General features: G+C 43.3%; 1 protein-coding gene across 1 annotated transcript in view; it reads left to right on the top strand.

Moving 5' to 3' along the window:
* LOC124788864 overlaps positions 1-26,678 on the top strand; it is a 355,716-nt gene that overhangs the window by 314,752 nt on the left and 14,286 nt on the right. The window contains exons 4-5 of the mRNA XM_047256147.1: positions 8,317-8,431; positions 19,460-19,686. Coding sequence (XP_047112103.1) covers positions 8,317-8,431; positions 19,460-19,686 — 342 coding nt within the window. The remainder of the gene's footprint in view (positions 1-8,316; positions 8,432-19,459; positions 19,687-26,678) is intronic.

The raw sequence follows: 26,678 nt of genomic DNA, 5'->3' as shown, positions 1-26,678 counted from the left end.
ACATTGGCGCGACGAGACATTTATGTATACAAGGGTGACAACTTGTAGCAAAACATACCATTTAATCAATCTGAATTGTGTATAACACATAATGGACGTTACTCTAGAAAATTTATTATCAACAGTTATTATTATTATTATTATTATTATTAGCCTGGTGGAAGTTTAATGTCAAAAATTGTTATTATAACAACGAATGTACGGAAATGAGTAAAAATCTACCTCTGACAATATTATTCTTATCTATACTTTTTCTTCAAAAATTGTTGGGCTTTCTAGTGAAACTTTATTATCGTTATCTTAAAATCTTAAATGTAGCCATGCAACTAGTATTATGAAAACCATTATTCCCACATGTACGTATTCAAACATTTTCTGGAACTTCCTACTATCGGATATGTCAGTACTCTGACAGAGAACAAAAAACAGAAATTAATTACTCTTCGTATAAATCACGAAAAATCAATTCCCTTGTATCTGACTTCGATTTTTAAAATATTCACAAATATGTCCTAATAATTATACTGTAATGCCCCTGCACGCACAACTGACAATTTACCTCGTCCTGCCACTGCCACTGCATAACAATTACACATCCAGAAACAAGCTCAATTAATTCAAAAGAAATACTGCGAACAATGCACAGTGCAATGCATGGTCACAACGCCTTTTTCTTTTTTAAGAAAACGGAATGATCAGGAAGGGTATAGTCAACAAAGCCTAAGCAGAGTAAAAAGTGAAGGAATCAATGAAAACTTTTTATTTACTATATTCTGAAAATTGATGGTTCACACACTGATCAACTATACTCAGACCTTTCTTTTTCTTGGACAGTCTGAACAGCAGAAACTTTCATTATCCTACAACATCTTTAACCAACAATCACGTATCCGGTCATAACAATGATACGCATATGACTTTCAACGTACGGATACATAAATCTGGCAAATTCCCCCAGTGCACAATGAAGCAACAACTACGTGCAGCAAAAAGGCAAATTACCAAAAATCCCCGATTAATACAAAAATCTCCTCTGGCGCCACTAGCACGGCCAGGGCAGGCTTCTCTCAACGACAGGCTGCGTCCAACTACTCCCAACAACTATTCGCTCGCTACCACTCACGATAATCATATCTCTGACTCAAAGTTCGTGTGTGCAAGCAACAGCATAATCCACAGACAACTTTCCAAGAAAAGTTATGAACGTCCAGCTTTCAAATGTTCAAATGCCTCTGAGCACTATGGGACTTAACATCTGAGGTCATCAGTCCCCTAGAACTTAGAACTACTTAAACCCAACTAACCTAAGGACATCGCACACATCCATGCCCGAGGCAGGATTCGAACCTGCGACCTTAGCGATCGCGCGGTTCCAGACTGAAGCGCCTAGAACCACTCGGCCACACTGGCCGGCTCTAGCTTTCAAATCAGCCAGCTAATTTCGATCCAGCTTTACCACACATGCTATTTTTCTAGTTGGACAAGCGTTGTACTCTACAGCGTGAGAGCGAATTATGAAACAGCATTATAAGTAAAAAACGCTCATAAGAACTGTTTCCCTTGCACAAAAGCGAGACATTAGGATAATATTCAATCCCATACGACGCTATTGTTATGAACTAGATTTATCAGCCGTAGCGTCTCGTGATTTTTCGGTGAGATGTCCACACTCGTTCCACATCCAAGATGCGTTCCAAGTTGATGATCCGTAAGTGAATCGTTCCCTCATCTTTGAAGAAAGAAAGGAAGATTAGAGTTTAAAATCTGGTCGACATTAATGTCATTAGAGACGGCGCAAACTAGGATTGTTCCAAGGATAGAGAAGCAAACAGGTGTGTTCTCTCACAGGAACCATCCCACCATCTGCCTGGACAGCCGAACTGGGAATTGAATTGTCGTCCTCCCGGATGCGCGTCCAATGTGCTATACACTTCGCCGCCTCGTTGCATCGCTTATGCTGGCTGCAGTGCGGCTCGCAACATGGTCCACCATTACGTTGCGGTTTATTTGATGATAATCTTGAACAACACCTGCATCTACACCTAGACTCCGCAAACCACCTCCCAGTGTATGACGGGTGGTATTTCGTGCGCCATAACGCTGTCACATGTCTCATTTCCTGTTACAGTCACGAATAATTCCGGAGAAGAACGATTACAGGTTCGCCACGGTGTGCATTCGGACCTGTCTAATCCTATCGTCATAGTATTACGCGAGATATCAATGAGGAATCAATATATCCATTATCTCTTCTAGGAACACAGCTCTCGGAAATTTTAAAATCCGTTGAGGGGACAGAAGCCGTGACACAGCGATACGCACGTATACAGATAGCAGTAGTATCGCGTTCGCAACATACAGGCCATTAAAACAGCTACACCAAGAAGAAATGCAGATAATAAACGGGTATTCATTGGACAAATATATTACACTAGAACTGACATGGGATTACATTTTCACGCAATTAGGGTGCATAGATCCTGAGAAACCAGTATGCAGAACAACCACCTCTGGCCGTAATAACGGCCTTGATACGCCTGGGCATTGCGTCAAACTGAGCTTGGATGGTGTGTACAGGTACAGCTGCCCATTCAGCTTCAACACGATACCACAGTTCATCAATAGTAGTGACGCGTATTGTGACGAGCCAGTTGCTCGGCCACTATTGACCAGACGTTGTCAATTGGTGAGAGATCTGGAGAATGTGCTGGCAGCAGTAGAACATTATGATGTATCCAGAAAGGCCCGTACAGGACCTGCAACATGCGGTCGTGCATTATCCTGCTGAAATGTAGAGTTTGCCAGGAATCGAATGAAGGGAACCGCCACAGGTCGTAACACATCTGGAATGTAACGCCCACTGTTCAAAGTGCCGTCAATGCGAACAAGAGGTGACCGAGACGTGTAACCAACGGCAACATATACCATCACGCCGGATGATACGCCAGTATGGCGATGACGAATACACGCTTCCAATGTTCGTCCACCGCAATGTAACCAAACACGGATGCGACCATCGTGATGCTGTACACAGAACCTGGATTCATTCGAAAAAATTACGTTTTTCCATTCGTGCACCCAGGTTCGTCGTTGAGTACACCATCGCAGGCGCTCCTGTCTGTGATGCAGTGTCAAGGATAACCGCAGCCACGGTGTCCGAGCTGATAGTCCATGCTGCTGCAAACGTCGTCGAACTTTTCGTACAGATGGTTGTTGTCTTGCAAACGTCGACTCAGGGATCGAGACGTGGCTGCACGATCCGTTACAGCCATGCGGATAAGATGCCTGTCATCTCGAACGCTAGTGATACGAGGCCATTGGGATCCATCACGGCATTCCGTATTATCCTCCTGAACCCACCGATTCCATTTTGTGCCAACAGTCATTGGATCTCGACCAACGTGAGCAGCAATGTCGCGATACGATAAGCCGCAATCGCGGTAGGCTACAATCCGACCTTTATCAAAGTCGGAAACGTGATGGTACGCATTTCTCCTCCTTACATGAGCTATCACAACCTTTCAGCAGGCAACGCCGGTCAACTGCTGTTTGTGTATGAGAAATCGGTTGGAAACTTTCCTCATGTCAGCACATTGTAGATGTCGCCACCGGCGCCAACCTGGTGTGAATGCTCCGAAAAGCTAATCATTTGCAGATCAGAGCATCTTCTTCCTATCGGTTGAATTTCGCGTCTGTAGTACGTCATCTTCGTAGTGTAGCAAGTTTAATGGCCAGTGGTATATAAAAGGGCAGTTCATGGGTGCGGCTGTAGTCGAGTGATTCATGTGAAAAGGTTTCCGACATGATTATGACCACACGACGGCAATTAGCAGACTTTGAACGCGGAGTTGTAGTTGTAGGAAGGAACAAGGAGAACTACATTTCGGCAGTCGTTAGGAAATTAAGTATTTCGAAATCCACACTATCAATAGTGCGCCGAGAATATCACATTTCAAGCATTATCTCTCACGACGGACACCTAATGACCGAAAGCAGCCGCGTTTGCGTAGAGTCGTCAGTGCTAACAGGCAACCATTAGTGCGTGAAGTAAACGCAGAAACCAATGTGGGACTTATGACGAACGTATCCTTTAGGAGAGTGCCGTCGAATTTGGCGTTAATCGGCTATGGCAGTAGACGACCGACCCGAGTGCCTTTGCTTTCATCATGACATCACCTGCAGCGCCTCTCCTGGGGTCTTCACCGTATCGGTTGGACCCTAGACGACTCGAACACCGTGCCCTAGTGAGATGAGTCTCGATTTCAGTTGGTAAGAGCTGATGGCAGGTTTAGAGTGTGGCAGAAACCCCGCGGAGCTGTAGACTCAAGCGGAAGCTGGTGGTGGCTCCATAACGGTGTGGGTTGTGTTTACAAGGGATTGTTTGGGTCCTCGGGCTATGTTCGTCTGCTTGGAAACATTTGCCATTCATGGACTTCACGTTCCCAAAAGACGATGGCATTTTTATGAATAACATCGCGCCATGTCACCAGGCCACAGTTGTTAGCAGCGGTTTGAAGAACAGCCTGGACAGTTTGAGAGAATGGTTTGGACACACAGATCGCCTGATATGAACCCTATCGGGCATTTGTGGGACATAATCGACATGTCCGTTCGCGTTCAGTACCCTGAACCCGCAACACTTTCGCAATAATGGATGGCTTCAGAGGCAGCATGGCTCAGTATTTCAGAATGAGACTTCCAACTACTTGTTGAATCCACGTCACATTGAGTTGCTGAGTTTCTGCACTTTATCGGGCTAAAGCAGGGACGACACGATATTAAGCGGTATTCTATGACTTTCGTCACCTCAGTATACACCACACCGTGATGGACATTGCCTCTCTTGCAGCGTTTGCCATTGGAGCTGGTGGATCACCGTGACGCTTTCATCCTTACTAAATGAATCTGTAATGAAATGCGTCGCTCTTCTTCGAACCGTCTCTTGTTCCACTGTCAATCTAGCAGAGATCCTATATAAAGAGTAACATTTTAATACTGGACGAGTGTTTTGTAAGCTACTACCTTAGTTTATGGACTACATTTTTGAGGATTCTTCCAACGTACCTCTGTTTGGCATCTGCTTCACTCACAACTAACTTTATGTAGTCGTTCCATTTCAGTCGCTTCGTAAGCATACTCCCAGATATTTCATGGAAGTAACTACACACATCAAAAAATGTTTTGTATCACCTCAGTTCCGAGAGTTCCGGAACCTCTACAGAAAATTGGAACAGAAATCAAAATAAACATCATTTCCGCCTTTCTCATTGCTCATGAAAGCCACACATAGCATGTTATACCACCATACAGCGAGACCTTCACAGGTCGTGGTCCAGATTGCTGTACACACTGGTACCTCTAGTACCCAGCTGCACGTCCTCTTGTGTTGGTGCATACCTGTATTCTACGTGGCATACTATCCACAAGTTTCTCAAGGTACAGTTGGTCCTGATTGTCCCACTCCTCAACGGCGATTCAGCGTAGATCCCTCGGATCGGTTGGTGGGTCACGTAGTCCATAACCACCCCTCTTCAATCCATTCCAGAAATGTTCGATAAGGTTCATGTCTGGAGAACATGCTGGCCACTCTAGTCGGGCGATGTCGTTATCCTGAAGGAAGTCATTCACAAGATGTGCACGATGGGGGCGCCAATTGACGTCCATGAAGACCAATGCATCGCCAATATGCTGCCGATATGGTTTCACTATCGGTCGGAGGGTGGCATTCACGTATCGTACAGCCGTTACGGCGCCTTCCACGACCACCAGCGGCGTACGTTGGCTCCACATAATACCACCCCAAAACAGTAGGGAACCTCCACCTTGGTGCACTCGCTGGACAGTGTGGCTAAGGCGTTCAGCCTGACCGGGTTAAATCCAAAAACGTCTCCGACGATTGTCTGGTTGAAGACATATGCTAAACTCATCGGCGAAGAGAGCGTGATGCTAATCCTGAGAGATCCATTCAGCATGTTGTTGAGCTCATTTGTACCGCGCTGCATATTGTCGTGGTTGCAAAGACGGGCCTCGCCACTGACGTTCGAAGTGAAGTTGCTTATCTTGCAGCCTATTGCGCAAAGTTTGAGTCGTAACACGACGTCCTGTTGGTGCACAAAAAGCATTATTCAACATGGTGGCGTTGCTGTCATGGTTCCTCCGAGCCTTTATCAGGACTACAGCCTCCTACAATATGCCAATCAAGTGACTCACGGAACTATTTTATTCGCCGTGGTAAGAAGAGTGTTCTCTATCTTGTGCAGGGGCTGCAACTAATTATTGATGATTCATGTTTGCGCAACGTTTAGAGAACTGTGTTGGAGACAATGATTGAAAGATTGAGTCAACTTAGAACTTTCCTTAACATAAACTAAAATGTCTAACGGAATTTAAATGTTGCTTCAGATTTAAATGCGAATAACAAGACGTAATTCTTAGTGGGTGGTAATTTCCATTTTTATTCCTGTTATTCAATGTAGCTCTGAGGTAAGGTAGTTAACACAAGGAAGCATGTGATTAATTTTTGGGATTGAGGAGACCACTTGAAAAAGTGTACACATTTATTTATTCCACGAACGGTAAATCATTATTTAACGACTTTTACTTCAGCGCAAGGCATTTCAAAGAATTCGATATTCTTCTCAGGACACTCAGTGATTGAAAACTGTACCAGTGGTAATAATATACTGTCAAAACACTATACGGTCATAATCATTTTATAACGATTGCCAAAACTGATACTTCAATTAACTCTCTTTGTCTGTGTTGTAGTATTGTAAATTATTTCAGTAATCTTAGACAGGTCGATTCCAAGGTATAAATTCACAACTTTTTTGAATGTGGATTAAAATGTACATAACACATACTTCATTTCTTATAGGACGGTGGCATCATAGTATTGGACACTATTTTATTATCTTTCATTGTAACAACTGCACCTCTACATCTGTTCCCTACTTATAAAAATATTCACTATTGTCGGTAAGGTTTGATTCTCTTGTTATCATTACGTAATCTCCTCTTTTTCGTCTTGCGGCCTTTCATAGTCAAATGCAGTTTTGTAGATCACGTCATTAAATTTTTCATACACGCGTAACTTGGAGTGGCGATGTATGGAGGATTTTGGCAGTTCCATCAAACGCCGAGCACGGGTGTATAATATTAACTGGTCTGTGATATTATAGGTAGTTTAGAACAATATACGCTACACATGGTGTAAATGTAATTTATTTCTATAAATACTTTTCACAAACAGTACTGTATACTATACTATTTTTGATATGTGCATTCGTGTTCAATAAATATATTTTGTATAGCAGGTCATACATGCGAGAACGTATAACGTTTTGTGTCTGTATATATTGTAACCTCCCCACAAAAATCTTAAAAGAAATTGACAATACTTAATACAAATGGGAGCCAAGTGTAACCTCCCCACAATAATTTTAAAAGAGTGTCAATATTATTTAAGAATCCTAATGGACATTGCGCTAAGTGTAACCTCGCCACAATGAAATCTACTGACAATGACAATTAAACAAAAATTAGCAATCTGACTCAAATATAAGCTCTTCACAAAAAATTAAAGTCTATTCAGTGATAAGAAAATTCAATTAAACCGAAATATCGGTCTTTGGCCCTGTGTAAAACAATCAGAATTAAAGTCTTACCTCATTGTAACTGGTAGTCAAATTCCTGCTCTTATTCGTGCGCACGGCTTGGAGGAACTGCATTGCAAATAATAATATTCCTTTTTTCTGTGATTTTACTGAAATTTTTCTTCAAAAGAAGTGGAATGAAATGGGAAGTGCAACGAAATCTTTAGTTCAATAAAAAATTAAATTTTTGAAAAAATGCTTTTGAAATAAAAATTATTATTGGGGCACTTGTTGGAGATTAATTACAATAAATAAACTTTACATTATCTGATCATTACCTTAAATAAAAATATACCTCATTTAGCATCTTGACCAGAATGCCATGTCGACGCTCGCCGACTGCTCACACACACAACTCCACTCGACTGCTATTACCGACATACTGCACGCAACTGAACTGAGCTACTGCTCGCAATAACTACTGACAGAGTACTGCACGCAACTAAACAAAGCTACAGACTGAGAACCGCTCGCAACACTCGCGCGGTCAAGCGCAGGCTCTCTGGTCAGAGACGCTGCAATGCCTCGCCATCGCTGCTGCGTTACATACGTGTTTCAATATTATGAGCTGACCGTGACCGTCCACAAGTTGCCGGTAAGTAGACACGACCTTGATGACACGTTTTCACGCACACTGACCTGTTCTCCCGCGTTGCTGCAGATCGTGTGCGGCATCTCGGCCATGGTGATGGGCACGGTGACGTTCATCGAGGAGCGTGGGGCCCTCAACCTCGGACTGGGAATTCCCGCCGGCGCAGCCACCGTGGCCGCTGCAGGTGAGCCAAGGTGCTTCCAGTTCTGTGACAGCTACTGTTTTCAAGACGGTGAGTGCGTACTCGCACATAGAGAATCAACCTGAGCCCAAACACGATCATAAGTTTGTTGCGTTGCCTTACTAGATGTTCAGGAAGTTATCGTACATTTTCGTGTCCGAAATATCAGTATGGAAATGCTATTTCGGCATTTGTCAAACTGTGTCGAGGTGTTCTTTATGTAAAGGGTGGTCAGTGGGTAAAACTTCATTCCTTTCAGAACTGCTATCCATCAACGACATCAGTATAAGGTTTTTCAGACATGGACAAGAATACAAACTTTCATGCGTTGTGACACGGTGGCAAACGTCTTCTAAAAGCTATCTTCCCGCCGGCCTCTGTGGCCGAGCGATTCTAGGCGCTTCAGTCCGGAACCACGCTGCTACTGCTGCTGCGGTCGCAGGTTCGATTCCTGCCTCGGGCTTGGATGTGTGTGATGTCCTTAGGTTAGTTGGGTTTAAGTAGTTCCAAGTCTAGGGGACGGATGACCTCAGATGTTAAGTCCTATAGTGCTTAGAGCTATTTGAACCATTTTGGAGCTATCTTCCGTAGTTTATGCCGTGCCTGAAAGGCATGAAAGATTTCTGGCCGGAAGTTGATGTGAAAGTAAAAGTTTGCTCATCGCGTTCCAACGTGCCTTAAGGACGACAAATCAGGACATGCTGTAGACCAGTCAAGAATTCGTTCATTCCTGTAGGTGATTTTGGTGTGAACTGATATTTTGGCATTTGTGCGTGTCGTGTGGGTTGCGGCATTATTAAGTTGCCGTTACGGTGGTGGATAAACACGATTATTTTTGTGAACATAGGTGGACCTTTGTATACAGTTGAAGGCGAGTATATAGGTATACATAAAAGGAACTCATTGTTTTCTTGTAGTCAGTTTACACTCAAACTTAGCGGTACTAAATATTACTTCCTTTTAAATGTGTCTTAGGACAGTTCATTCTAGACGGAAAGGAGAAACTGAGCTTACAAGACGAGAATGAAGAACGGTTCGGACTATGGCCGTATCTGAAACGTGTGGGGCGGGGCGGGAGGGGGGGGGGGGGGTGTCATTTGATTGCTTCGACTGTGCAAACGACCTAAGCCACTTTCCCAGCAATTTTAAGTCGGCAATAATAAAGACTGATCGTTTGAGCTGCGAACTCACATTTACTGATATCCTTTGAGAGAATACAATAGTCATGAGGAACAACAGAGGTGGAGCAGAATGGATGATTTAAAACCAAAGGAGATTAATCTTGTGAAAAACATAGATAAGGTAATCGAACAGAATGGCTTAGAAGAGGAAGCGATCAGTCTTGTGAGCTGCAAACTGGGACAAGCTTATCAGATGACGAGAAACTTGTATAATAAGATACCCTGAGAACTAGGGCCAACTTAACACACTAAAATATAGTTGTCAAGCCAAAAGGGTTATACTGTTCAGAGTATTTAAGTATGAACATACGTTTTCTATAATCGACATATTAGTTGAAAGAGAATGCAGGTTACTAAGGAAAAGTTTTGGTAACAACGTATTAGTGGGCACGTGATGAGGAGCCGTACAGATAAAAAAGGATCAGTAACTCATCGATGGGAAAGAAAATGTTTACTTTTGTGAGCGTACCTTCAGTATGAGCGGTGATCGTTTAACAAAGAATATCTGGAATTTGATAAGGCCAAAGACAGAGAGATTGGGGTGATTCCAATAATGTAATAAAGTTCTTAAAGAACTCAGAATCCCAGAGTTAAAATTCATGGACAGGAAAGAATGTAGATAAATGATGAGAAATATCTGTGTTTCAAGGTGTGAGGAGAAGTGGAAAGACAAAAGGGACCTGTCTCAGAAGACGAGAAGAAAGCATGAGTGATAGGTTCAAGAGATTATGTCAGGACATGAAATCTGGAGAACGAAGAAGATCAGAAAATGGATAATGTTACTGACTGTCTACTCGTAATCCGTACTGCTTCACTTCGAAGCACAAAAAAACCGGCTGCAACAATGCAGAACCTCACACATCGAAAACGTCATACAAGGTGACAAGTATAGAACTACACATACAAAAAAAATCGTAAATTAGGTACAAACTAGGCCATGCACAAACTTTATTCAACGTGTAAACATCACTACAAATATTCGGATGTAGGTTATGACGTGTTCGATGTGCTTCCATTATTGGTGATGATATGGGGCAGACGAATAGCGAAGTCCTGCATGATCTATTAAGTGTCGGACCATCGATGCTGTCGATAACCTCCTGAATGACTATTTTCAGCTCAGTATTTGTCTGGGTTTATTTCTATACACATTGTCATTAATAAAGCCTCACACAAAAACGAGTCGCATGTGTTCAGATCCGGATAATATAGCGGCCAATCAAGGGCAATGCCAGTAGCCTCTAGGCACCCCAGAGCCAGAATGCGGTCCTCAAAGTGCACCTTGAGGATACCAAACACGCTCCTGCTATACGGTCGAGCTCCGACTAGCATGAACCACATCTTGTCGAAATCAGGACCGCTTTGGATAATGAAGAAGAAATCTCTTCCCTAACCTTCACGTACTGTTCTGTTGTCACCACGCCATGAAGGAATATCACGCCGATATTTCCGTGACTCGACGTTGCTCACCACACAGTCACCCGTAGAGAGTGAAGAGACTTCTCGATCGCGAAACACGGATTCTCAGTCCCCCCAAATGCGCCAATTTTGCTTATTGACGAACCCATCCAAATTAAAGTAGGCTTCGTCGCTAAACCAAACCGCACAAAGTCCATACAAATTACCAACATGCCCCGCAGCCGACCATGCAGTTTGAACGTCCTAACACAAACAGTTCAGAAGTTATGCAATTTTGTGGTTCCTGAGAGCGGCCGCAGCCTTTTCAGTAGTTGCCGGCGCAGCAGTCTGGATGATTGATTGATCGGGGCTTGTAAGATTAATCAAAACAGCCTTGTTGTGTTGGTGACGCGAACGGCTGAAAGCAATATCACGCCGATATTTCCGTGACTCGACGTTGCTCACCACACAGTCACCCGTAGAGAGTGAAGAGACTTCTCGATCGCGAAACACGGATTCTCAGTCCCCCCAAATGCGCCAATTTTGCTTATTGACGAACCCATCCAAATTAAAGTAGGCTTCGTCGCTAAACCAAACCGCACAAAGTCCATACAAATTACCAACATGCCCCGCAGCCGACCATGCAGTTTGAACGTCCTAACACAAACAGTTCAGAAGTTATGCAATTTTGTGGTTCCTGAGAGCGGCCGCAGCCTTTTCAGTAGTTGCCGGCGCAGCAGTCTGGATGATTGATTGATCGGGGCTTGTAAGATTAATCAAAACAGCCTTGTTGTGTTGGTGACGCGAACGGCTGAAAGCAACGGGAAACCTCTTAGGTAAAATATTCCTAGCGTAAAATAGTCCCCCATTCGGATCTCGGGGCGAGGACCAATCAGGAGGACGTTGTTATCAGGAGAAAGAAAACTGGCGTTCTACGGATCGGAGAGTGGGAGGTTAGATCGCTTAATCGGACGGATAGGTTAGAAAATTTAAAAAGGGAAATGGGTGGGTTAAAGTTAGATACAGTGGGAATTAGTGAATTTCGGTGGCAGGAGGAACAAGACTTCTCGTCAAGTGAATACAGGGTTATAAATACAAACTCAAATAAGGGAAATGCAGGAGTAGGTTTAATAACGAATACAAAATAGGAGCCCGGATAAGCTACTACGAACACCATAGACGATGCAGTATTGTAGCCAAGATAGACACGAAACCCACGCTACTACAGTAGTACAAGTTTACATTCCAACTAGCTCCGCAGATGCCGAAGAGATTGAAGAAATGTATGATAAGATAAAAGAAATTATTCAGATAGTTAAGGGAGACGAAAATTTAACAGTCAAGGGGGCCTGAAATTCAATGGTAGGAAAAGGATGAGAAGGAAAAGTGGTAGATGAATATGAAATGGTGGTAAGGAATAAACGAGGAAGCCGCCTGGTCGAATTTTGCACAGAGCATAACTTAATCACAGATAACACTTGGTTTAAGAATCATGAAAGAAAGTTCTACACGTCGAAGAGGCCTGGAGACACTAGAAGCATTCAGATTTATTATACAATGGTAAGACAGAAATTTTGGAACCTGGTTTTAAATTGTAAGACGTTTCCAGGGGAAGATGTGGACTCTGAACACATTTTATTGGTTATGAACTGTAAAATAAAACTGATGAAACTGCAAAGAGTTAGAAATTAAACGAGATAGGACCTGGATAAACTGAAAGAACCAGAGTTTCAGAGAGAGAATTAGGGAACGATCAACAAGAACAGGGGAAAGACATGTAGTAAAAGAGGTATGGGTAGCTCTGAGAGATGAAATAGTGAAGGCAGCAGAGGATGAAGCAGACAAAAAGATGAGGGCTAGTAGAAATCCTTGGGTAACACAAGAGATATTAAATTTAACTGTTGAAGAAAGAAAATATAAAAATTTAGTAAATGAGATTGATAGGAAGTGCAAAATGGCTAAGCAGGGATGGCTAGAGGAAAAATGTAAGAATGTATAGGCATATATCATTAGAGTAAGATAGATACTGCCTACAGGAAAATTAAAGAGACCTTTGCAGAAGAGAGAAGCACCTGTATGAATATCAAGAACTCAGATGGTAAACCAGTCCTAAGCAAAGAAGAGAAAGGTGGAAGGAGTAAACAGGGAGTCTATTCAAGGGCGATGTACTAGAGCGCAATATATGGAAATGGAGAGGACATAGACAAAGCTGAAATGGGGGATAGGATACTGCGTCAAAAGTTTGACAGAGCTCTAAAGACCCAAGTCGAGACAAGGCGCAGGGAGTATATAACATTCCATTAGAACTGCTGATAGCTTTGGAAGAACCAGCCATGACAAAACTATACTATCTGGTGAGAAAGATATATGGAACAGACGAAATACCCTCAGACTTTAGGAATATATTAATTCCAACTCCAAAGGAAACAGGCGTTGACACGTGTGAAAATTACTGAACTATAAGTTTAATAAATCACAGCTGGAAAATACTAACACGAATTCTTTACAGACATAAGGAAAAACTTGTGGAATCCGACCTGCGGAAAGATCAGTTTCGATTCCGTAGAAATGATGAAAAGCGTGAGGCATCAGTGATCCTATGACTGATCTTAGATTAAGGAAAGGCTATCCTAAGATTCTAGCATTGTTAGACTTAGAGAAAGCTTTTGACACTGTTGACTGGAAAACTCTCTTTCAATTCTGAAGGTGTCAAGTGTAAAATCCAGCGAGCGGATGGCGATTTACAATCTCTACAGAAATCAGATCGCAGTTGCAATAGTCGAGGGACATGAAAGGGCAGCAGTAGTGGGAAATGGAGTGAGACAGGGTTGTAGCCTACCTCCGATGTTATTCAATCTGTATATTGAGAAAATATTAAACTAAACAAAGGAAAATTTGGAATAGGAGTTAAGATCCATAGAGAAGAAATAAAAACTTTGAGGTTTGCTGAAGACAATGTAATTCCGTCAGATACAGCAAAGGACTTGGAAGAGCAACTGGAGGAGTGGACAGTGTCTTGAATGGAGGATATAATATGAACATCAACAAAAGCAAAACGAGTATAACGGAATGTAGTCGCATTAAATCAGGTGATGCCGAGGGAATTACGAGGCTATTCGGAATGTGAGGAACGTTTGGTCGTGAAATGGAAACCACTGTGAAAATCCGACGAGGCTTTCTACAGACGCTTTCTGCAGTGTCTCTAGTATGCCCGTCGATCGCAACAAGACGCTCTTTTCAGTTGTGAGCGCACTGTGAGCGAGTAAAGGTGCCTAGAGCAACAATGTCTCCCTCCAAGTAGGAGGTTTCGCCTTAATGAATACAGCCCACCTAACACAACTGCCAAGCACTTCCTTCTTCATGGCAATTCTCACACACTCTGCAGGGACAGTGAAGACGCTCCTGCAGCCTTTTCGATGGGAAGTGTGCGATCACCAACAACACAGCCCTAATTGGCTCGTCCTGAGTATCATCTCTCTTCACATGAAATGCTGGATACGAAGACAATACCTGGGTGCGGGCTACACGCTATAGACCAGCGTAGAGAATTTCGGAAAGCACGAAAGCATGACCATGGTGTTGGAAATTTGGTGTAGTGCTCATTCAAATGTGTAAGTCTGAGCGGCGCCTATGTAGAGAAGTATCTAGAAAGTGTAGCCAAATATGCAAAAAAAAAAAAAAAAAAAAAAAAAACATTTTTGATTTTCACTGTGGTTTCCATTTCGCGACCGATCGTTCCTTACTTTCCAAACAACTCTCGTAGATTATGAAATGAGACACTTAAAGTAGTAGATGAGTTTTACTATTTTTGGATTAAACTAACTGAGAATGGTAGAAATAGAGAGGATATAAAATGTAGACCGGCTATGACAAGGAAAGCATTTCTGAATATGATAAATTTGTTAACATCAAGTATAGATTTAAGTGTCAGGAAGTCTTTTCTGAAAGTATTTGTATGGAGTGTAGTCCTGTATGGAAGTGAAACATGGACGGTAAGTAGTTTAGGCAAGAAGAGAATAGAAGCTTTCGAAAAGTGGTGCTACAGAAGGATGCTGAAGATTAGATGGGCAGGTCACGTAATTAATGAGGAGGCGCTGAATGGAATTGGGGAGAAGAGGAATCTGTGGCGCAACTTGAATAGAAGAAGGGATCGGTTGATAGGACACGTTCTGAAGCATCAAGGGATCACCAGTTTAGTATTGAAGGGAAGCGTGGAGTTCAAAATCGTAGAGGAAGACCAAGAGATGAATGCAGTAAGCAGATACAGAAGGATGTTGGTTACAGTAGTTACTCGGAGATGGGAGGCTTGCAGAGGATAGCGGAGCATGGAGAGTTGAATGAAACTGGTCTCTGGATTCGGGACCACCACCACCACCACAACAACAACAACAACAACAGCGACAACGCAATAACATACGAAAGAACCATTTGGAGATGAGATTCATTCTCCGAAAGGTGTAGTGCAAGAAATGAATGAGGGAAAGACGTGCTTAACAGCAGAGGAAAGTATATTATGAACAAATATTTTCACTTAGTTTGAGTCATCAGCCTTCAGATTCGTTTGAGCTACGAATTCCTCGTCTGTGCAAACTTTTCATTTCTGCGAACCAACTGCAAACTACGTCCTTAGTTATTTGATATATATATTCCAATGTCCTATCGTCCTTCTACTTTTTTGCACCAGTGTTTTCCGTACATTCCTTTCCTCGCCGATTTGGTGGACAATCTCCTGATTCCTTAGCTTATCATTCCACTTAATTTTCAACATTCGTCTTTAGTGCTTCGATTCTCTACTGTTCCGTTTGCCCCAAAACCTTTGTTTCTCTACCATACAGTGTTGTACTACAAATGTACATTCCGACAAATTTCTTTCTCGAATTGAGACCTATTGACTAGTGGGCTTTTCTTGGCCAGGAATGGATATCTGACAGGGCTAGTCTGTTTTTTATGTCCTCCTTAGTCCGTCTGTCATGGGTTATTTTGCTGCCTAGGTTGTAGAGTTCTTCCATTTCGTCTACTTCGTGATCACCATCTCTGATTACTTTCGCTTTTCTTCCGTTTACTCTCAGTCTCTATTCTGTACTGGAGATGTAATTACGCGTCCGAAGCCTCTTAAAAGCTTTAAATAAAAGAAATGTTATTAACATTTAACATCTTTATTGCTCATGCCAACATATCTATTTCTCAACATAGTCATGGTGGCGATGAAAACATACCTCCCACCGAGAGACCAGTTTGTTGATACCGTCACTGTAGAATGTTTGACTTCATCGACAGAGTCACAAACTCGCCTCCACTTGCAGTGTAGCTCGAAGGTGTCCTCTAAGTATTTGAAACAAATTAAAATCGAATAGAGCCAAGTTGGGACTGTGCGAAGGATGATCTATGACAATAAACTCAAGGTGTCGGAATGTTGTACGTGACAGAATACTCGTAAGTGGGCTGATATTGTCATTGCGAAGGGGAGGGTGCTCCATGATTGGACGAGTTGTTTGAAGTCGAAACTCTATTACAACAAACTGTTTCTCACGCATCGCGCTCCGATACAATTGTATTACACACCGCCACGTTGCACGCTACAACTCGGAGCGTTTTAGCGGTAGAGGGATGAAAATACGTTGAGATGACAAAAGTCATGGGATAACTCCTAATGTCGTATCGGATCGATTTGCCGGACGTAATGCAGAAACTCGACGTGTTATTTACTCAACATGTTATTGGAAGCCCCTGTACAAATATTGAGCCAGGCTTCCTCTATATCCATCCATAATTGCGGAAGTGATACCGGTGGGGCATTTGGAGTGCAAACTGACGCGTCGATTATGTCTCATAAATCTTCCATGGTATTAATTTCGGACCAAATGATTTGCTCGAATTGTCCAGACCTTTCTTCAAACCAATCGTGAACAACTGTGGCCCGGTGACATGGCGTATTGTCATCCATAAAAATTCGATTCTGTTTTGGAAAGGCCGAACATAACGTTTCCAGTCAATGGTCGGTTTAGCTGGACCAGAGGGATCAGTCCATTCCTCGCAAACACATCCCATACCCATATGGAGCCATCAACAGCTTGCACAGTGCGTTGTTGACAACTTTGGTCCATGGCTTCTTGGAGTCTACACCACACACGGACATTACCATCAGCTCTTACAAAATGAAATCGGCACTCATCTGACCAGACCACGGTTTTCCAGCCGCCTTGGGGCTAACCGATACTGTGACGAGTCCAAGTGAGGCGCTATAGACAGTGTGATGCTGTTGGCGAGGGAACTCGTGTCGGTCGTCTCACGCCAAATTTCTACGGTTATTGCACGCAGTGTTGGTTGTCTGTTAGCACTGACAACTGCCGGCAGGAGTGGCCGAGCGGTTCTAGGCCCTACAGTCTGGAACCGCACGACCACTACGGTTGCAGGTTCGAATCCTGTCTCGGGCATGGATGTGTGTGATGTCCTTAGGTTAGTTAGGTTTAAGTAGTTCTAAGTTCTAGGGGACTGAAGACCACAGCAGTTAAGCCCCATAGTGCTCAGAGCCATTTGAACCATTTTGAAGCACTGACAACTCCTTCTGCCCTCGGTGGTAAAGTGAAGGTCATCGGCCACGACGTCGTCCGTGCTGATAGGTAATGCCTGTGATTCGTCATTCTCGGCACACTGTTGACACTATGGATCGCGGAATATTGAATTCCCTAACGGGTTCCGGAAAGGTATGTCCCATGTGTCTAGCTTCAATTAGCAAAGTCTGTTAATTCCCGTCGCGAGGCTATAATCGCACCGGAAGCCTTTTCACATGAATTATCTTAATATCAATGAAAGCTCTGCCAAGCACTGCACTTTCATGCCTACCGTCATCTGTATATGTGCATATCGCTCTCCCATGCCATTGTCACCTAGTCACCTCAGTGCAGTACAGAAGATAAATGAAAGAAATATGCAATGAGACGAAGAGAATCACACCAATGTAGACATTAAGAATAAAGTTGTAAAATGTAAATAACCGTTTCGTTGGAGGTAATTGATAATGTTCGAACACAATATATGTTGTAAAATCCTGCTTCATATCGACGTAAACGATATGGGCCTTTCGTTTACGTGGATTACTCCTACTGCCTTTCTTGAATACTGGTGTGACCTGTGCAATTTTCCAGTCGTTGGGTATGGATCTTTCGTCGAGCGAACGGTTGTATATGATTGTTAAGTATGGAGGTAATGCATCAGCATACTTCGAAAGCAACCTAAATGGTATACAGTCTGGACCAGAAGACTTGGTTTTATTAAGTAATTTGATTTGCTTCACTACTCGGAGGATATTTACTTCTACGTTACTCATGTTGGTAGCTGTTCTCGATTCGAATTCTGGAATATTTACTTCGTCTTGTTTTCTGAAGGCATTTCGGAAGGCTGTGTTCCGTAAATCTCCGTAGGCAGCACTGTCTTCGATAGTATCTCCATTGTTATCGCGCAGAGAAGGCACTGATTGTTTCTTGCCGCTAACATACTTCACAAACGACCAGAATCTCTTTAGATTTTCTGCCAGGTTTCGAGAAGAAGTTTCTTTGTGGAAACTGTTATAGGCGTCTCGCATGGACTCCGCGCTAAGTTTCGAGCTTCTGTAAAGGATCGGCAATCTTGGGGATTTTGCGTCTGTTTAAATTAGACATGTTTGTTCCGTTGTTTATGCAACAGTATTTTAACCCGTTTTGTGTACCATGGAGGATCAGCTCCGTCGTTTGTTAGTTTATTTGGTATAAATCTCTCAATTGCTGCCTATACTATTTCTTTGAATTTAAACCACATGTGGTCTAAACATATTTTATTTATTTGTAATGAGTGGAGATTGTCTCTCAGGAAGGCGTCAAGTGAAATTTTATGCCGGCCGTAGTGACCGAGCGGTTGTAGGCACTACAATGTGGACCCGCGCGGCCGCTACGGTCGCAGGTTCGTATCCTGCCTTGGGCATGGTGTGGTGTCCTTAGGTTAGTTAGGTTTAAGTAGTTCTAAGTTCTAGGGGACTGATGGCCTCGGAAGTTAAGTCCCATAGTGCTCAGGGCCATTTTTTTGAATTTTTATGTTTTTTTGAATTGGTATACTTTTTGCCTATTTTTCGAGGATTTGTGGATTACAATATTCAATCTCGCTACGACAACCTTGTGTTCACTAATCCCTACATCGGTTTTGATGCTGGTTATTATATCAGGATTATTTGTTACTAGGAGGTCGAGTGTGTTTTCACAACCGTTTACTATTCGAGTGGGCTCATGAACTAACTGCTCGAAATAATTTTCAGAGAATGCTTTTATCAGAATTTCGGATGATATTTTATGCGTAACCTTGTAAATAAATGTGTGATGAAGATTGGAAATTCCGTAATTTATTGTAGACATCGGATTCCAAAGTGGCCTGTAGAGGTGGAGCGCCCCCAGGCTGACAGCTGCTGTTCGCACTCTGCCGGCAGCGGCCAGCATCCACGTGAGCCGCGGCTTCGGCGGCTACCGCCCCCGCGGCCCGTCTCGCTGCCGGCGCTTCCTGGGCCCCCGCTGGCCCGTGGCCGCGCTCTGGGGCTGCGCATGCGCTCTGCACGCCGCGCTGCTCGTGCAGGCGGCGCGCACCGCCCTCGCGCCCCCCGCCGCCGCCGCGCACGGCGGAGACCCTGACGCCGGCAACCTGGCCGTGCTCGCCGCGGTGAGTGGCCACACTAGAAGCAACGGTGAGACGTAGACAACGGCGATTCCACAATGACCACTGTCTAAAGTTTCTCTTTTGTCAAACGTTTCGACCTAAGGTCACACGAAAGGCAAAGGAAGTGCCCAAAACTGGACTGTACACCACGCTCAAGCGGACACCCAGTTCTTGGCTCTGAATTCTCCAGCTTTCTAGTAGAACCAACTGTAAATCTCAGTTTCTGACTTCAGCCATTTTGTAGCGGGTTACAATAGTCGCTTTCTTTGCTTATCATGAAAGGTCTCTGTTGGATTGCTTTCATGTTAATTTCTTAAAACTGTTGTCATTTACGGCATACATTCCACTTCTAAATTCACTGTGGTGTTTCTGACTATCTGGGAGGAGACTGAGCAGTGGAACGTGTTACTTTTACACATAATCAAGAACGATTTGTCACGCTACTACACTTTAAAACACAGTTTATATGTAATTCATGTCGCACAGTCTCATATGGAACCTACATGCGCTTTCTTTTATATAGTGTACATGGTAAGATACTGTCATCCCCCTTCCCTTCTGTGTGAAAGGATGAATGAACAAATGTGTTTCTAGTTGCATGCTTGATGGTAGCAGACAAACCTGTCTGCTAGAGAACAGTAGGACCAACGTCGGAACAGGTAGCTACGCTTTCTAAAAGCAAAGAGGTTTCTATTCTTGGTATGCTCCTGGTTGTCCCTTGTCATGTTGGTATAGCAAGCTGCCTCTCTAGTCACTTCCGTTTGTATCTGTGAGGCACCCTCGGTAGGGGCCCACTCCAGTCAGTCCACAGCGAGCGTCTGAAGTGGTAAGATCTCTGGCTAAGCGCATCTCTGCTAAGTCCGTAGGACAATGGATTTCTTAAGTTCAGCCTAACTGAAAATTTAATCACATTTATTTCGGGTTTAGATCTAAAATATCTAATATTATCTTAAATTCCAACAAAGTGTAATTCGAGTGTGAAGTTCAGAATATCTTCCAGTAGTTGCTTTGTCACTACTTTGTGATTAAAGTGGAACTATCTCTTGATGATCCGTAACTCTAACTAACATCATCAATCTAAAATGCAGATGTGCTTCAGATTATAACATCTCGTCTTGACAATATTTTTCAATATAGCAACTTTTCTTTATCTTCAAGCCACGTAATGTGTACTTTGTGAGACCAGTACCACGTGCTTATACAATTTTTTGACCCATCAGGTTAATAGTAAGACGATAGTAACCAGTTCAAGGTTTTTCTTTTGTAAATTGCGTTTCGATGTAATTTATTTTAATTATCAAAAGTATTGTGGAGTTACACTCTTTGTGTAAATAAATTTGACCACATGAAGCATGTGGTGTAATCATCAAAGTAGCCCTCAGCTATTCTTTTCGGGAGGATTTCACAGAGAGGTAGTATGAATTTAGTATACCAGTGTGTGGTAATTTCATGACCAACAGGATTTTGCTATGACTGTAACTTCTTTGGGTGAAAATTGAATCTGTTGGTTGTGGTCAATTTCCTCTTGCATACGTTTCAACGTTATTCGTGTGTTATTTTATGAATGCAGTGCTGTATGCAGTCTCCCAATCTTGACTCCATACCTAATGTGTTCCATAAGATTATAAACTCACATTTTGACAATCACAAATATAAACTGATTTATTTCTTTTTATTTAAATTATATATATATATATATATATATATATATATATATATATATATATATCTGGTTGTCGTAACATGACTATTAAAAGAATATAATTAATGTTAGCCTGGTTGGCAATTTGGTGAACTACACTGGATACCGGGTGAAACAGGTTGCTCAGTAATGCAAGGATAACTTCCCCAGATAGCTCACAGCTTTTAACCCGCTTTTATTATCTTGAATATCAGCATCGCTTTAAGAACAACTTAATGCATCAATATTACAATCACTCCAACATTACATGTTTTGACAACGGCAAAACGTTTTATATTGTGTTACCTTGTTCGTTATTTCTCCCGGACATTAGCCCGTAAACCTTTCAACAAATACGTGTTGCTCAACAGTAAGACTTAAGGCTAGAGCCTATGACTTAAAGGTTTCTCTGAAATGTCTGGTTCAAAATGTATTCAGCTCTGTTTTTCTCAAAAACTGCGTGCTCCAACACCGTATTAATGAGATCGTAGTTAGGGGGGAGGGCAGCATCGGCCGTGCACTTTTATTCTCTTTATCACGAATAGATTTCAGCTACTTTGTAGTTATCTTCAGTACAGTTATACCGAAGTCATCGTAAATCAAATCGCACATGGTATCAGATGGACATTTACGATTAGTCATCATTATAACAAATCGAAATTTCGCGCCGTTATCCATTAAGTTGGTAAGCGTGCTGCAAACAGCGTGCAGAAAGGCCTGTAGGTTGCAGCATAGTGCAGATGCACACATACCGTCGCATTATCAGTATAAAAATGGCCGCCCCACTTGCGACTTGCACCAGGGAAGAACAGCGTTCTGTCATTCGGTTTTTGCGTAGTGAAGGTGTGAAGCCTATTGAAATTCATCGACGATTTAAGGTTCAGTACGGTGATGCATTTCTGTCACAGCAGCAAATATACGAATGGAGTAGGATGTTCTTAATGGTGTGACTTCAGTGGAAGATGTTCCTCGTCCACGTCAGGCACAACGAGTTGTGACTCCACAGAACATTGCAGCAGTTGAAGCCGTAATGAACGAAAACCGCCGAGTGACCCTGAATGGCGTTGCAGCATGTTTACAGATTACTTCAAAAATGGCTGTGTGCACTATGGGACTTAACTTCTGAGGTCATCAGTCCTCTAGAGTTTAGAACTACTTAAACCTTACTAACCTAAAGACATCACACATACCCATGCCCGAGGCAGGATTCGAACCCGCGACCGTAGCGGTCGCGTGGTTCGAGACTGAAGAGCCTAGAACCGCTCGGCCACACCGGCCGGCTACAGATTAGTCATGGGTCAGCACACCACATTGTGCATGATGTGCTCCAGTTTCACAAAGCGTCTGCAAGATGGGTGCCTCGGCAGCTGACTCCTGAAATGTGGGAACGACGTGTTGATGCTTCTGAAGAACTTCTTCGGCGCTTTGAGTAAGAACCGTTACTGGGGACGAAACGTAGGTTCACTTCCACCAACAGGAAACTAAGAGAGCGAGCAAGGAATAGCGCCATTCCTCATCACCAGAACCAAAGAAGTTTCAAACAGAACGATCAGCAGGGTAGGTTATGCTGACTCTCTTTTGTGACGAAAAAGGCGTCATGTTGGAGCATTACATGCCTAGAGGGACCATTGTCACCAGTGCATCATACAGAAATCTCCTAAAAAATCGTCTGCGGCCTGCAATCAAATCAAAGCGACATGGGTTACTGTCAGCAGGTCTCCTTTTGCAACATGATAATGCTAGGACCCTCACTGTCCATACAACAGTTGCAACAATCATAGACCTGCATTTTGAGTGTCTTCCATCCACCATACTCACCAGACCTTGCCCCAAGTGATTTCCATATGTTTGGACCACTCAAAGACCCAATGGGAGGAAAGAAGTTCCGTTCTGATGAAGAGGTACGCCACGCGTAGCATGAGTGGTTGCCGCACTACAAAAAGAATTTTTTTCTTAAGGAATTTATGCACTTTGTAAGCGCTGGATGACTTGCATTGAGCGTGGGAGAGATTATATTGAAAAAAGATACAGCTTTGTACCACATCTGCACAATAAATAACATTTAAAAAATATTTAGTTTCCATTTGACTCACCCTCGTAACTGCACTGAAGATAGTTACACAGTAGATGAAATCAACCTGCTATAAACAGATTAAAAGTCTACCACCGATGCTGCCCTTCGTCCTTTGTAGGAAAAATTTATCTACACTCCTGGAAATTGAAATAAGAACACCGTGAATTCATTGTCCCAGGAAGGGGAAACTTTATTGACACATTCCTGGGGTCAGATACATCACATGATCACACTGACAGAACCACAGGCACACAGACACAGGCAACAGAGCATGCAGAATGTCGGCACTAGTACAGTGTATAGCCACCTTTCGCAGCAATGCAGGCTGCTATTCTCCCATGGAGACGATCGTAGAGATGCTGGATGTAGTCCTGTGGAACGGCTTGCCATGCCATTTCCACCTGGCGCCTCAGTTGGACCAGCGTTCGTGCTGGACGTGCAGACCGCGTGAGACGACGCTTCATCCAGTCCCAAACATGCTCAATGGGGGACAGATTCGGAGATCTTGCTGGCCAGGGTAGTTGACTTACACCTTCTAGAGCACGTTGGGTGGCACGGGATACATGCGGACGTGCATTGTCCTGTTGGAACAGCAAGTTCCGTTGCCGGTCTAGGAATGGTAGAACGATGGGTTCGATGACGGTTTGGATGTACCGTGCACTATTCAGTGTCCCGTCGACGATCACCAGTGGTGTACAGCCAGTGTAGGAGATCGCTCCCCACACCATGATGCCGGGTGTTGGCCCTGTGTGCCTCGGTCGTATGCAGTCCTGATTGTGGCGCTCACCTGCACGGCGCCAAACGCGCATACGACCATCATTGGCACCAAGGCAGAAGCGACTCTCATCGCTGAAGACGACACGTCTCCATTCGTCCCTCCATTCACGCCTGTCGCGACACCACTGGAGGCGGGCTGCACGATGTTGGGGCGTGAGCGGAAGACGGCCTAACGGTGTGCGGGACCGTAGCCCAGCTTCATGGAGACGGTTGCGAATGGTCCTCGCCGATACCCCAGGAGCAACAGTGTCCCTAATTTGCTGGGAAGTGGCGGTGCGGTCCCCTACGGCACTGCGTAGGATCCTACGGTCTTGGCGTGCATCCGTGCATCGCTGCGGTCCGGTCCCAGGTCGACGGGCACGTGCACCTTCCGCCGACCACTGGCGACAACATCGATGTACTGTGGAGACCTCACACCCCACGTGTTGAGCAATTCGGCGGTACGTCCACCCGGCCTCCCGCATGCCCACTATACGCCCTCGCTCAAAGTCCGTCAACTGCACATACGGTTCAGGTCCACGCTGTCGCGGCATGCTACCAGTGTTAAAGACTGCGATGGAGCTCCGTATGCCACGGCAAACTGGCTGACACTGACGGCGGCGGTGCACAAATGCTGCGCAGCTAGCGCCATTCGACGGCCAACACCGCGGTTCCTGGTGTGTCCGCTGTGCCGTGCGTGTGATCATTGCTTGTACAGCCCTCTCGCAGTGTCCGGAGCAAGTATGGTGGGTCTGACACACCGGTGTCAATGTGTTCTTTTTTCCATTTCCAGGAGTGTATTTAACAAAATGTAGGTTGTAATTGCCTAAACTGGAACCTTTTCGATTGTTTCAAGCGAATTCCTTACTTTTTCATGTTTGAAGGTTGCGTGGTTTAGTATACATTATTATTCTCTTAGAATTCTACTGCAGATTCAAAGAGGGTAAAGGGGAAGGTTGATGAAAGAAAGTGTGGCCCATCTTCAAAAATCGTTCAAATGCCTCTAATCACTGTGGGTCTTAATATCTGAGATCATCAGTAGCCTAGACTTAGAACTACTTAAACCTAACTAACCTAAGGACATCAAACACATTCATGCACGAGGCCGGATTCGAACCTGCGACCATAGCAGACACGGTTCCGGGCTGAAGCGCCTAGAACCGCTCAACCACAGCGGCCAGTGGCCCATCTTCAGTGACTAAAGCTATCAATACAGGTCACAAAACGAGAATAGATGGGAGAAAACCAGTAAACAGTTCAATGTTTCAGGACCTGTATTTATGAATCTGCTCAGCATGAAGTACAGTATTTCAGAGATAGCACCCAAAACTGAATAGGTAGAACTACAATTTTCCGTAAATAGCTTGTTTAATATTGTTATGGAAACTTCTTTCTTAGGGGTTACTCGGACTATCAAAATGGTGGTAGAACTTGCAAAGAGAAATCACTCTGAACATCCTTTGAAACACGATATTGCTCTTGAAGAGTGAGTTAGTCTTGCCTTAAGCGTAACAGAAACGGTGAGTCTGCAGGATCATTTAATAGCAGAACTCCTGGGTTCGACAAAGAAACCACAGTTCTATATATTATACCTACTTTGAAACTAGATTAAGGTTCCTCTAATTTAATACCTTTTTCCTATTAGATTTATTGCCATTTTATTTATTTTAGAAGGGGTCCGATTCTGGCATCTATTTACCAAATCCATCAAATGACAGTTTCTTGAAAATAAGTTTTCTTGTAATACCTTTCAATGATGTTTTGTACGAGTAAAATATAAAAGGTGCATAGGCTTGGAAAGTAAATACAACACGCCCTTAAAACATAAATGTTTGTTATTTTTATGTTTTTAAAAATCAGAAACAAAATTGGTCTTCTTCTTTTGGGCATATTCCTCTATCATTACCGTTTTGTTGTGTTACCACGCCGCCAATAGATAATGTGAGTACTCTACGTAGTGACTCGTTAACATATTGATAGCATCTGCTGATGAGCTTGTAGTAACTTGAAACCAGTAATTCTAACATTTGTGTTACTTGAGGTAGAAAAATTTAGTAAAGACTTTGTCAAAACGGCTACAGGGTTGAAGTAGAGCTATACACCTAGTTTCTGTATGATTACAATAATTTCTTATGAGCCATAGACGCTTACTGGAGTAACATAAACGTATATAGGAAGCAAGCACGCAATAGAAAGTATCCTGAAATTGTTAATTGATGTAGAATATAAGTATGATCTATTACAAAATTGCATATCATAGAGTAGTACAGTAGTTTCACAATCAGGAGAAAAGAAAGCCAATAGCGACGAATGGTGAGTAGCATCACTTGCCGTAGTTCAAAATGGTTCAAATGGCTCTGAGCACTATGGGACTTAACTGCTGAGATCATCAGTCCCATAGAACTTAGAACTGCTTAAACCTAACTAACCTAAGAACATCACACACATCCATGCCCGAGGCAGGATTCGAACCTGCGACCGTAG

The sequence above is a fragment of the Schistocerca piceifrons genome, chromosome 3, assembly GCF_021461385.2.
Source record: "Schistocerca piceifrons isolate TAMUIC-IGC-003096 chromosome 3, iqSchPice1.1, whole genome shotgun sequence".
Classification (NCBI taxonomy): Eukaryota; Metazoa; Arthropoda; class Insecta; order Orthoptera; family Acrididae; genus Schistocerca; species Schistocerca piceifrons.
Note: the sequence above shows the minus strand (reverse complement) of the source record. Positions and strands in the feature narration are given on the sequence as shown.